Source organism: Podarcis filfolensis (genome assembly GCF_964270895.1).
Source record: "Podarcis filfolensis genome assembly, chromosome: 3".
NCBI classification, from domain to species: domain Eukaryota; kingdom Metazoa; phylum Chordata; class Lepidosauria; order Squamata; family Lacertidae; genus Podarcis; species Podarcis filfolensis.
In genome coordinates this window covers 63,961,649-63,975,716 of record NC_139606.1, presented here as the reverse complement: position 1 = coordinate 63,975,716, position 14,068 = coordinate 63,961,649, and the positions used below count along the sequence as shown (strand labels likewise).

The window sequence follows — 14,068 nt, the reverse complement described above, 5'->3', positions numbered from 1 at the left end:
CTTTTTTTGCAGTATCTATACAGAGATGAGACATGAGTGGATGAGAAAATATACCTGGATTAAAATCTTATTGTTGCGCTGGGCTTAACTTTGCAGACTTTCATGCATTCTGTGACATCTCCTCAGGCTATCAGGACATCTTACCTATATTTATCTGCTCCAAGGGTGTGGGGCAGGGTGTGGGCATTCGCAATATTTTATTTTGGTCCTTAGGACTTCACACACTATATATTCAGTACTATTTTCACAAGAAAATTCCATTTTTACCTGCATGAGTACCATATTAACAAACCCTTTCTTCATAACAAGTAACTGAGACTAAAATCTCTACAATGAACCATCATACTCATAATAAGTTTGTGTGTCCAAAGACAGGCAGCTGAAAGGACCTCAGAGATCAATCCCATGAAATTGCATTACATGTATTATTGCAGCAAAGTGTTTGACAATTAATTTGACCACTGCTATGAAGGTTATGTTTAAAACACACACAAGTACCCTAAAGCTGTTAGCTACTGCTTGCTTTCACTTCACTATGTTGCTAATATCACAAGCAAGGAAAATGTCAACATAAATATGTGTAATCACTTCCCTTTTAACTTCAGCCAGTGCAATTTTAAATGTCGGTGTAGATATTCACATCTCTCTTTAAACAATCACAGGCTGCCTAAGGCTGCATCCCAATGTTTAACAATTATTGAGCAAGGCAATTAACCTACATTAATTGAATTTCATTATTTCTAGTTGAATGCACTACACCTATTTGTAGATAATGATCATGTTTTGTGGAAGGTGAACGTGTTCTGGTAATCTGCATTGTATGTCATGTGCTAGACACAACAGAACACAACACACATATAAATGAACACCCAGGAATCACTTATCAGTGCTGACTTCAAAATAGTAGGGCATCGGGTTACAGAAAGGCATTATACTATAGGACTTAACCATCAAACACAGAACAAATTCAGAAGTAATGTGTTAAAGAAGAAGCGCTCCTAAATGGGAGCACCATTAATCAAACAGCAAGACGAGGGCAAACACAGCATTGTTCATTGAGCAAGACTGTGCACATTTGCCACCTTCGCCTGCTTCAAGTTTTCCCAGCAACCTGCTTGGGGCAGAAGAAAAGTGGAGGCAGCAGTGCTTTAGGGTAGCCAGTCCTCAGCAGCTTGCAATGGAGAAGGTTCAGTTGGAACTGGACACAAACCATTCATTGCTGCTGAGGATCCTCAGTGGGAAGCAGTGGTGTAGCGTGGGTTGTCAGCACCCGGGGCAAGGCAAGTAATTTGCGCCCCCTAACCCGTGGATTTGCGCCCCCTAACCCATCGATTTGCGCCCCCTAACCCATGGATTTGCCCTAACCCCAGATGTTGCGCCCGGTGCGGCCCGCCCCCCCCTGCACCCCCCACGCTACGCCACTGGTGGGAAGGGGGCCCCAATTTCTTCTGCTCCAATATAAGTTTCAAGCAGGGTTGAGTAGAGTAAGGAGCAAAGGCAAGCACTTTATGCAAGTTCCATCAAACATATGCAAAGCGTTCAAGTCTTTGCGAATATTCATTCGTAATACTCACAAAGGCTCAAAGCCTTTCAAGACAAGCAAAGAAATCATCCACATCTAAACCAAATTCTATCTTTTTCCACCAAAAAATAAAGCAGGGACTCAAAATATCTTCAGGATTTCAACACAACACTTCATGGCACCACATACTTTCATGCGTGCAATTGTCCGATTGATTTCTTCAGCATTTCCCACAGTAACTATGTTGGACTTGAGCATCTGGTCAATCAGTGCCAACCAGTCAGCCAGTTCTGTTGTAGTTTTATCCAGATCAGCAGGTGCAGAAATTTCCAAAGCCTGCTGAGTTTGAGCAACATTTTCAGAGGCAGAGGACACTAGCACCATCTTTTGGAGAACAGGGTAACCTAAACAAGACAACACAATTCACTTGGTATTTCAAATTGCACTTAGTATGGGACTTGAATTTATTTGCAGTTGGAAAAACAAGCAACAAAATAGCAATTCTTGCCATTTTAAAAACATCCTCTGTATTTTTTCTCCAACCCCATCTAAACAAGTTAAAAACCTTAAAGGGTTAGCCTTCTGTTCCAAACACCATCTGGATTACTGCCTTCCTGGTCCAGAATGATGTGAAAATGTTGATGACATACTCATCACTGACAGATCTGGTGAGGTGTGAGAAATTCACTGCCAATCCCAATACCCAGGCAGTTTAGGAACATTCAAATAATGTGTGGTCAAAATCTACACATCGTTAAGCTGTCACCCACAGGAAAAGTCACAACCTGCAGCTGATCCTAGTTTACTATCTGATTAAGTTCCAGGAAGAAACAAATTCAAACATTTATTGCCAGTGAAATAAGTGCTATTGAGTCAGAAGCAAGAATTCATTGTTGATCCTCTGAATCATACTGATGGAAGAATATGTCAGTACAGAACTTCAAATGGTGAAAGGGATTAATTTCTGTTAATTTTGAAGTCTGCAAATGTACTTTCTTTTGTTCATAAAATGTATTAGAAGCCAATTTCCTTTCAATACACTTGGACGCATGGTCTTAGTGACTCAGTGCCATGCCCTTAAACAGAAACAGAATCTAAAACGTTCATGGCCTTAAAGATCAAAAAATGAGATGACAAAGAATTCTGAAAACTGTCCTGTAAAAGAAGCACGTTCTCTTTTCGGAGCTCACCAGGTGGCATTGTCTGTGGCACCAGATGAAGCTGATGAACATGGGCCTCCAGTTCTCTCGCTCTGTTGGGTGCTTCTCTGAACACCTAATATGGCAGAGAAAAACGTCACATTACAAAAACCTTTTCATGTCAAGAACTGAGGATTAACATTTTTAGCATTATACAGATAAAGCGATACTACTATAGAAAGCTGAGCACAAAATCCATTAACCCCCCAAGACCAAGAGTTTAGAGATGAAGGGGTTTGCATTTAGCCCCTAAAACGGGTCTGGGGTGCATTTGAATGTAAGTTGCACATTTGGGATTCTTTACTAAGAATGGGTGGCAAAGGTGCAAAATGAAGAGCTCAGTATAGAGCCTGTTTGTCTGTCTATCTGTCTGCCTCTCTCTCTCTCTCTCTCTCTCTCTCACACACACACACACACACAGAGAGAGAGAGAGAGAGAGAGAGAGAGAGAGAGAGAGAGAGAGAGAGAGCGCTACATGTGCCAGATGCTATGACAACAAACATTGTGTTGTTCAGTGCAACAAAGAACTAGGGGAGGAGGAAAGAGTTGCAATAGTCATTCAAAGACTGAAATATAGTACCCAAAAGCAGCTACTGTTTGGGGAAGTACGATATTAACAATATACGTTAATACAAGTGAGTTATACCATGAGGAGGAATGATTGTGAATCCAAGCGGAAGTGTTAGGTGTCCTCAGTTATCATAACTGGGAGGCGGGGACAGTCTGTGCTGGACCGGATTGTACTTCCCTGGAATGAGCTTTGGGGTTTTCCTGGATCTAACACTGTGACTGGAGGCTCAGGTGCCAGCTAAGGTCCCTTTTGGACTCAGCTGACTTGGCCACTCTACCCCATGCCTTGGTAACTTCCAGACTGCATTATTGCAATGCGCTCTGTGTGGGGCTTGACAGTGTCTTAGAAACTCCAACTGGTCCTAATACAGCAGCAAAATATTGGATGGCATTACATTCATTCATACAAACCCTGTTTTATTTAAAGCAGATGCATTTGTTGTCAGTTCATGTCTGGACCCAATTCAAAGTCATGCTAGTGTTTGAACTGATGGCTTAGGCCACAAATATATGAAATACCACATCCATCCCTGGAAGACTCCCTTGGGTGTTACGTTCAGTTACACCACCCCCAGAAGCTCAGGGATGCATGTGTTCCAGGAGAGGACATTCTCTGTAGCAGTTGTGGAACTCTCTCCCCACAGAGCTGCATCTGGTATCTTCACTATATAGTTTCCACTGAATGCTGAAGATGCACCCCTTTAACCTGGCCTTTGGCGCTTGAAATGTATACTTTTAGGAAACACACCCACCCCAGCCACAATTCTGATCATTTTAAGCTGCCACTTAGTACATTCCTGCTGGGAGCCCACCTCTTCAGAATACAGACAACAGATTTCATGTTTGATTGTTGATCCAATTAAAAGAATCGAAGAAGCAAAATAATAGAAATGGATATAAAGTGAGGACTAGGGTGGAACTTTTTTCTATGCCATGCTAGTTCCCCTACTTTTCTACAAGCTCAGTGAGTGGTCTGGGAGTGCTCAGCGGGTGTTTCCTTCTGGGAAGAAAACATGGAGCCCTCTGTACGTTGCTTTGAGCTTACTACACAAGTATAATAAATTAAATTAAAATTCATAAAGCATGAAGGATGTTTACTTCCCACTTGTGAAAAGTATTCCAGGGTCACATTTAGGAATTCTGCTTCTGATACAATGCATGCTGCCTCAAACAAAAGAAAGCTATTGATCTAGACCAGGCTAGTTAATTGTGGTTACATTCCAGATGTTGTTGCTCTGCAGTTGCCATAAACCCCAGCCAACATAGCCGCTTGTCAGGGATCACTGGAACTATAGTCCAACATGTGGAGTGCACCACACTGGTTACTCCTGATGTGGAATATTAAGAAAGAAAAGCATTTCCATGCATAGGTTTAACAATATGGCTATGTTCACATCTCACTGGAAACCACAGTTAATGGTTTATTTTGAATGTACAGGTGGACCCTTCTTCACTTGTCCCCTAGCATGAGTGGGAGCAGCAAACCACAATCCCTAGTTTAGTGTTAAATCTGATGCGGGGATGGTAGTTTGTTTAACTCCAAACAAACCAAGGAATTTAAGCCAAGGTTTGTTCTTGGCTTACCAGCTGTAATTTTCTCTGAGCAAAATAAACCACAATCTCCAGTTCGGATAGAACGCTAAGTAGGAATCATGGCTGGTTGCTCACACTCACGCCAAAGGAGGAGTGAAGCAGGAGAAACCCATGCATTCAAGGTGAGTAACTGTGGTTTACCATAGCATGTGAAGGCCGCCTGCGACACAAAACACTTCTTTACACTAACTTGTCCAATCATGCCTCCCCCGACAAGATTATTCATATGTATGTGGCAGGAACTCAATTAAAAAGAATACATTTTATACTTGCTGATTTTAAGGAATCCATATTGCAATCCATACCTTCTTCCACTTAATATTCAGGGTCCTCAGTCTATCAGAAATATTCTCTCTCTCTCGAGCTCCAATGCTTTTATTTGAAATCAGCTCAGGTTCATTCTTGTTTAGCCACTTAAGTTTTTCTCCTTGCATGTCCATCTCCTCAATCAAGCCCTAAAGCGATTAAAGAAAGCACTTTTGGTGGAATCTACAGACCTGTTAAAATCGTTGTGAAAATGCTTTTTTTTTAAAAAAAAAAATTGTTTTGAAAAATGCATTGAATTTGCTATAGCTCATGGTTGCCATCTAATGCCACAGTTGTATATTGCACTTTACAACACATTCAAAATGTTTTATTTGCAGCTGTATAGCTGAGTCCTTAGACAGAAAAGTCACAGGAGGTAGGCATTGACTAGTTTTTTTAAAAAAAGATATGGACAATGCCTAGTGCCAGAGGAGAAGCAACAAGTGTTGCTAAGAGCTGGACTTCAGGCACCTCTCTATGAGAAGCAAAAGCAGAATAAATTATCCAAAATACTTTTTAAAGAACAACAAATTATGCAAAACTAGAGGGGGGAAATGAACATTTTTCAAATTCTGCATGGTTTAAGAAGATCATAGGATTTTACTTGACTTGCTACCCTATTTCCAGGTTACAATCGGAAGACATGAGGCCACCACTTCACTAGGTCTGGAGAGTTCCTGAATGCGTAACTTCCTGGGAATCACATGTATGCTGCCTTGGGTTGCATAATAGAAAAATACCAGGATATAAATGTAAGTAAATAAAAACAATTTAAAAACTAGGTTAATTTGTGGAGGACTTGTGTAATGCACAATAACATAGGCCTCTGTGTGCCCTGCTGATTCCACAGGTTCTAAATACAAGTTATTTACTGACTTTGGGAATATTAATGAAAAGTTTTAGTATTGACGTTTAAATTAAAACTAACACGGTCACTTTCCTTTCATAGGCAGCAGTGGAAATTCGTTGCACACCCAGTCTGCTGGATTGAGATTATTGGTCCAGTGCTTAGTTTTGTGCTCTTGAAGCCCCAAATCAGTGTGCTAGATTGCAGCTCTTTGTACTTTTAGCAATAATTTCATGCAAGGATTCTGTTCATAAAAGGGACTTTGATTCACCAGAGGCTCCTCTGGCACAAGGAGGAGGAAATGTTTTTCGCTTATTCCTCCTTCCCACACTGTTCCAGAGGATTCTCCAATTCTGCAGAGCAGATTTTCAGGGAACTGCAAGAGATAGGAGGATTTTGCAAAAAAACGCCTCTTCCTTTCCACCAGTTGGGATGTCCCAGGAGTGCAGTTCTGCTCAGTGTGTCCTGCCACAGGCAACGAACAGACCCAGCGCTGCACTTGGGTTATGTGTGATGTGTTCCGTACACTTCGACTGGGTCCATTTAGGCAGCAGTAGCATTGGCTCTCTTAGTATCAAATTATTCATCTCAACCTAATGCACAACAATTATTTGTGAACTAAAGAATCCTTTCAAATTAATTAGTTATTCAGTAGCACCAGTAGGAATAAGGAGGAATAAATTCAAATAAAGTATGCAATCATTTCTATCTAACTTGCCATTAATTCCTTCAAATTTTCTTCACGGCTGATTGTAGGCTTCTCTTCCTGTGCATTTTCTATGTTTTCCAGCCAGCAACTAAATTCATCTAGGTTTCTTGTGAAGTCTAGTAATGGTTGATTCTCTCCTTTCAGTCTAAGGCGCAAACCCCAAAGTGGAATATAAAACAAGAACATCAATATAAATACAGAAAGGTAAAAGCAATAAGAAAACACACTCCATCTACAGCTTACTAATATAACAAACTACAAAGTTGAATTTAAAAAATCAATTCAAGTGTACAAAGTTCTTCATGTGACATTTCCACATTCTCTCCAGCAATGTGACTTCAGGTAAAGAAATGCTTAAAGTGTTCCCTGGGTTGCCTTAGGCCTAAAAAGATGTATTTAATTTTAAACAATTCCCAGCAATATTTCATATTCTGTGTAGAAATTGAAAGAATTTGCACACTGTCTTCAATCATACCAAGCAAGTATTTTTAAAATTATGTATGCACTGCATAAAGCTAGACTGGTGGTGGGAATGACTATAACATTGGTACATTATGCCTCTGTGGTAAACTAGCATTTTGTTTATCTTGATTGGGGCGGGGAATAGATATTAACTTAAATGTACATTTCAAAATGGCAACACAACTAATAATTCAACTTCAGACAGACTAATCTAGCTGCATCTTGAATGCCCTTTTTTCCTTTTTGCAGGAAATCTGGGGGGAGGGTTAGCCTTGCTAACCACCTATATACTAAGAAGGACCAAAGGCAATGTGAAAATATCATCAATAGATAAAATGCAATTCCAAAACATGAATGTAGCACTCATATACCCAAAGAGTATATTAAAAGAAATGAAAGAGCAATTTCCTAAAACAGAGCAAGGGGAAATGGAACGAGTATGCACATTAAAAACAGCATCATTATCACTAATTGTTTCAAAGTAGCCTTGAGGGACCTTTCAGATTCAGGGCATGGACGTTTCAACCAAATAGGAAATACGCAATGTCATTTGGAGCTTCTAGAGAAACTTGTTCCCAATGCTTCTCCTAAGATATCCCAAAACCTGACTGAACCAGTTACCTCTGTTGTCTTTCCATAACTTCAGCAGTGATGGCTTTCCAGCGATTATTTAACCCTGCTAGTTTCTCCTTCAGGAAGCTTCCATCTGTAGTAGAGAGCTTCTGTACAATTCCTTCTCCTGTTCTGTTCAATGTCGAAAAGCTGGTCTGATGGCTGCTGACTCCCTCTTCAAGTTCCTGTCACAAATATAAAAACCAAGCTGAATTTTGTTGCTTACCCAATATGACATTGACGTGTAGCCTGAAACAATGACTTGGGCACACATTGCTCGTTTAAAAAATAAAATAAAAAATCACTGTTGTTTAAGTGAATGATTAGGCACTTGTTATTAAGAGTAAGCTAATATATTCATGAATATCAATCTACCAAAGGCAAACAGTACAAGAACATGATGTTGAAATCAAATCAGTATGAAGGCTAAGCATTCCTCACATAGTATGCATGTATGCCTTTGAGATAAAAGGGGAAATACTGCCTACAGATTTTGGTTTGTGGGGTAGGGATGAAGGGAAAACACTGCATTAGTTTGTCTCAGAATAGATATGCTGCCTGTTCTCTGTAGCCTTACTAAGATTTCAGCTAGGCTAATTAAGGACAGTGTTCCCATGATCTGCAGATATGGTAGGAAACCCAAGGAAATTGAGGGAAGTCAGGGAAAGTCAGGCTCAAACTTTCACATATCACTAACAACCAGAAAAAAGCATCAACTGTCAAAAGAGATCTCTCTGTTCTATACAATATACTGTGCTATAAAAAAAAAATACAGCTCAAAATTTTTTTTTATAAAAATCAGATACACTCTAAAAATAATAAAACAATACTCAGTGATCTATCAATGCTTTTTGCAGCTAAATGAAATTATATGAAGTTATAGCAAATTAAAATGCGCCAAATGTAAGTGTGACTACTTCTGTCTACGTAAGATCATGAAGGTTCATGCCTTAAGTTATGTTGTTTAAAAAATTAGGTTTGTTTTTTTTAAAAGGAGAACAGTAAAGTGTTGTTATTTAACATTTATTTATTTACCAGGGGATTGGGGATAAGACTTTCAGTAAAATGCATATGTTCAGTAAAATTCAGTATATGCATATGTATGAAGCGCCTTCATTAATAATTTGAGAGTCAAGGGTTTTCATTAGGTTTCCATCCATTTGTGGTCCAGCATGTCTTCCATCAGCTTTGGCTGGTACAACCCCTATGCCTGCTACTGGAAATGGAGACCTGGCAACTGTCACTCATGTGTTGGTAGTTTATGGGCTGGGTTAGATGTGGCTGCCTGAAGACTGTTTGGAAATTTCGGCTAGTACAGAATGCAGAAATCCACTTATTAACAGCTTTTGGCCCATGTTTGTGCATGTCACTTTGAAGCATTCACACTGGCTGACAATTAGTTTCCAGACCCAAATCAAAATGTTAGCAAGTTCTTAACAAACCACCTTAACAAACCATGATCAGATAGATACCTGCTGGTGTATCTTTGCCATTTCTAAATCCAGGCCGCCATCTTGAGTTTGGGCCTCAGCCAGCAACCCTTCCGCTTCTGCTAACCACTGGGAGAGATCGTTGAGATCACAATGGAACTGTCTCCACTCTTCCACAGACTTATCAAAGCAACTAAAAGAAACAGAAGGGGAGGGGAAACGGTTAATTGCCTGTGCATATATTTCAAAAGCAAGAGTGTTTTGTGCAACAAAAAATCCCACAAAATGGAAATATCCTTGCAGAATGGGTGTTGCTCTTGTAAAGAGCAATATTGAGTGGGTAGGGGACAACAGAAGCACTGCAACTTAGCAAAAAGAGCAACACGTGATAAATAAAATTTAACTGCATGAAAAATAAAGATTGATTAGGTGTCACTCACCAGTCGGTATGCAAAAAAATGATTAATTATTCTTGGTTTATACACAGTAACGTTATGATTCAATCCACCCACTGCTATTTTTGCCATTCAGAAGGGAGTTGGACATAGTCAAAGCCTATGTTCTGAGATGCAACAGAACAAATTGCACAAAGGTCATATCTCCCTTATTCCAAAATCAAATTTGTCCACAGATCCATCAAAAACCTACTGCTGTTAACAGCATATCAAGAAAAAGTAGGAAATGAGCCAAATACTATAGCTGTGTGGCAGTGAGCTCATATGAACTAGTTTTTCTCCAGGACTGAGCACCATGAAAATCAGTTCTACAGATTTTGCAACAGAGTAGGTGCTGGCACCCCACCATGCCCCCAAGAGCAGTTTGCAATGTATTACAAATGGATTGTGCTGTTTTCAGAAATGACAGTAAGTTGCTCTATATGTAAATGAACATACAGGCAGCTCCTTTCAAAGCAACACCAATCTATTTATAAAAAGGGTTGAGATGTCAAACAATTGGAGTTGTTTGCACCTGACCATCGGCTAATCAACTGCTGTACATTACCAATTCTGCAGCAAAATTTGCAGAACCAGCAGAAGACATATTCAGAAAAGACGCATGAAAGGGGGCCGGGCTGCATCGACTAACCCCACCCATACACCTCCAAGTCTGAAGCGCAGGGTCATGTGCACACAAAGGTTTTCAGGTTTCCATGCGCATGAAGGGTTCTAGATCATTTGGAAGCCATTTCATGTACTGTTGTATGCACAGAAACCAAGGAGATAGGCTACTCCGCATAGCTCCATTCCTTCCCCCATATGCTGATCCAGCTAGAGAGGGAAATGTATGAAGAGGATTGGGAAGAAACTAGTTACCCACACAGAAAATAATGTGGCAACAACTGGTTAGAAGGAGCATGACATGGCCCTCACCAAAGGTATTGCCCTCCCCTAATACCCCATACATGCTGGATATAAATGCACCTGCAAACAACCCACTTTAGTACATGAGCAAGGAACAAATTAGTACTAAGTGTGATAATCAGCTTTCTGTCTGTATGAAGACTGAGCCCTAAGAGGTCTGGATCAGGAGTGAGTAACACTGCAAACAGAAGACCAGCTAATTCTTGCGTTCTAGTAGAATATATCCAAAGAAACTTTCAAAGACTTCTACCACTGGAAATCAACGAGTATAATGAGGTACTTTGACAACTAAGTATATTTGATCATAATGGAGTCTAATATCCCATCCATTTAAAATTTAAACCTGACTGATACAAAAGTCAGTATGAATCATTATAATAAAACTCATTTCTTTATAATGACTGATTTTAGCTTTATGGGTTAAAAGCAACTCCCGATAATATATTGGGAGTGTTGATCAACAGTCTTCAGGACCTTAAATTGTACTGTCCGTGAATTACATAAAATAAAACCTATCGACAGTACTTGTAAACACTACTTGTAATGTTACAAGCCTTAGCCTCAAAGGAATGCTTAACAAGCACAGTCACATTTTAAATAAGATGCAAAATAAGATGCAATATTTATGAGATTCAAGGAATGTCTTACCCTTCAATGAATCAGCTAGAAAGTCAATCTGTTGTACTGCACCAATTAACTGCGAAGGTTTAATTTATCTTTTTAAATAGGAAGAGTGGTTTGGCTGCTTAACTGTTAACTTAATCAGATTACTGAAGTTTCCAAAAGGATTGTGAAGATTCAAATATGCAGAGGAATAGTGCCCGGAACTTCAAATTGTTACTTGTTTGGCAATGGTGGTGGATCAGCCCTTACAGTAGTTATGTATTGAAGTTCTCACCCTGCACACCAGGGGGTATTGTATATAGAGTTTTCACTCAGGTCCACGTAAGTTAATTTAGGTGGGAAACCCTGGGCTATTGTTGTTACAATGTTGACAGCCGGCTGCCTATAAAAGCGGGCCGGCTGAGCTGTGTTCAGTTCAGTTCAGTTCCAGCTTACTTATAAAGAACTAATTGGAGAAATCTCTGTGTCGTCTGCTATGTTCACCCTCTACATAACAGAATCAAAGCCCAGCATCCCAGAATCCTACATATGGAAGCTCCTTAAGAGACTTTAGGACCTTGGTAACCCAGCCAGGTGGGACGCGGGTGGCGCTGTGGGTAAAACCTCAGTGCCTAGGACTTGCTGATCGTAAGGTCGGCGGTTCGAATCCCTGCGGCGGGGTGAGCTCCCGTCGTTCGGTCCCAGCTCCTGCCCACCTAGCAGTTCGAAAGCACCCCTAAGTGCAAGTAGATAAATAGGTACCGCTTTATAGCGGGAAGGTAAACGGCGTTTCCGTGTGCGGCACTGGTGCTGGCTCGCCAGTTGCAGCTTCGTCACGCTGGCCACGTGACCCGGAAGTGTCTTCGGACGGCGCCAGCTCCCAGCCTCTTGAGCGAGATGAGCGCGCAACCCTAGAGTCGGTCACGACTGGCCCGTACGGGCAGGGGTACCTTTACCTTTACCTTTAACCCAGCCAGGCACAGGCTGGTGGGAAATGAACATTAATTTCAATTGATGGTTAAAGGCAGAATAACATACATCTTGTACTGTTTGCCTTTGGTGGGATTTTTCTTTTTTTATAGCATCCAGCAATTAGGCTGTAAGTTGGGGCATCTTTCATTCATCTACTTATAGGGACCCAGGAAATTCTTGTTAGAGAGGGCCACAACTATCCCTAAGAGTAGGGAGCACCCTGCCCACCCCACAGATAATCAGACCAAAAATAAGGAGGAAGGTATGCAGCCCTAGCATTGCCATCTTGCTTTCTGTGTCCTGGGAACAGAGCTTTGCTATGAAGGAAACAGTAAAGCTGAGCTAAACACTAACGTATAGAAAGAAAAGGAGACAGAGTTGAGGTTGAGAGTGAAGAGGTTGAGCCTTGAATAGTGAGCTTCTTCTGTGATTCATGAGAAAGTACTATTGGTACTCACGTAAACTGTACATCTCTGATGACATCATGGGGTCACTGAATTGGGTTGGGCTCTGGGCTCCATCCTGGTCATGAGGCGGAAGAAAAAAACTCTTTGGGAAGTGGGCAGCTCCCAAACAGTTTTGCGGTCTCACCAAGCTCAAACAGTCATTGGCGTCACAAACAGTGTTCCTAATAATAGGAACAAACTGCAAACTTAAAGGCATGTGGGTAATAGCAGAACCAATATTTGCAGTCCATATTAGGGCATGGTCCAGTGATCCCATGATGCCATCAGCAATCTACACTTCAGGTGAGTACCAATCATACTATCTCTCCCATGGGCATCATGGGATCACAAAGCTTACCTAATTAGGGTGGGTCCCAACTGCAACCAAAATTTCTATGGCAGGGCTTGCTGAAGAACAGGCAGGAGCAAAAACTGATTGGGAGCTGCCACCTTCCCAAAGAGATTTTTCTCCTGCCTTGTGACGAGGGTGGAGCCAGAGCCCAATCCAATCCAGTGAGCCCATGATGCCAGTAGGAGATCAGTCTTTTTGGTAAGAATTCCTTTTGGATTTCAATTTTTAGTTTTAATACTGGACCACCTTGGATCCCTGACCTTAAGAACACCCCTGGAGCCCCTGCCTGCTCATGAAACAGACATTGCTAAGCAACTTCATGATAGCTATTCATAATAATAATTTTAAAAATCACCCAAGCTTGGCAGGCCCAACAAAATTGTTCTGCCCAAAGCAGAAAATCCCCACCAGGGTGTATCTTAAATTTCCCCTACAGATTCATTTCTTCATCACAGAAATCAGTTTTTCTGCATGCACAACTGTTTCTTTTTCAGCACAAAGTAAATGTAGTCCTTTTACTTACCATTTACGATCATTATACATCCTGTTAATTCTGTCCCATTCTGCATTCAGTTGGATCAGAGAATCTGCTATTTGAACAGCCTCAGATCCAGATGCTTCCAATATAACATCTGGATGTTTTTCATGAATGACTGCAATCTGATCCCCAAGTTTGTCCAACATGTCTTTTATGTTCTGTAAGCATAGAAAGACAAAAATCCTGTTCAAGTGCTCTACAAGGAAGTATTAGCATACCCTCAAGGATGACTGCCAACTTGACAAATTGAACCCTTTGATTGGATTGCAAAAAGCATGAACAACGTAATTTTAACACTGTTAGTATAGGTTTCTTTCCCTAATTATTTTTTAAACCACAATGAGTTCTTCTATAATATCTTACTAAGGGTAAAAATAGATTTGTATCCAATGAGCTTAAGAGCCCAAACACAATGCTTTCTGTTTATTTTGTCTGAGCATGTACTTACTTTCATTCTTAAAAAGTAAATTAAAACACACACACACACACACACACACACACACACACACACATCAATCACACACACACTTACACAGCTCCTGAATG

General features: G+C 40.7%; 1 protein-coding gene across 1 annotated transcript in view; it reads right to left on the bottom strand.

The window, feature by feature from the left end:
* The window catches only part of UTRN (utrophin), a 317,035-nt gene that overhangs the window by 190,347 nt on the left and 112,620 nt on the right, over positions 1–14,068 (bottom strand). The window contains exons 42-48 of the mRNA XM_083607527.1: positions 13,508–13,680; positions 9,293–9,443; positions 7,830–8,005; positions 6,756–6,891; positions 5,190–5,339; positions 2,713–2,797; positions 1,712–1,926 (exon numbers count right to left, since the gene is read on the bottom strand). Of these exons, the coding sequence (XP_083463653.1) occupies positions 1,712–1,926; positions 2,713–2,797; positions 5,190–5,339; positions 6,756–6,891; positions 7,830–8,005; positions 9,293–9,443; positions 13,508–13,680 (1,086 nt within the window). The remainder of the gene's footprint in view (positions 1–1,711; positions 1,927–2,712; positions 2,798–5,189; positions 5,340–6,755; positions 6,892–7,829; positions 8,006–9,292; positions 9,444–13,507; positions 13,681–14,068) is intronic.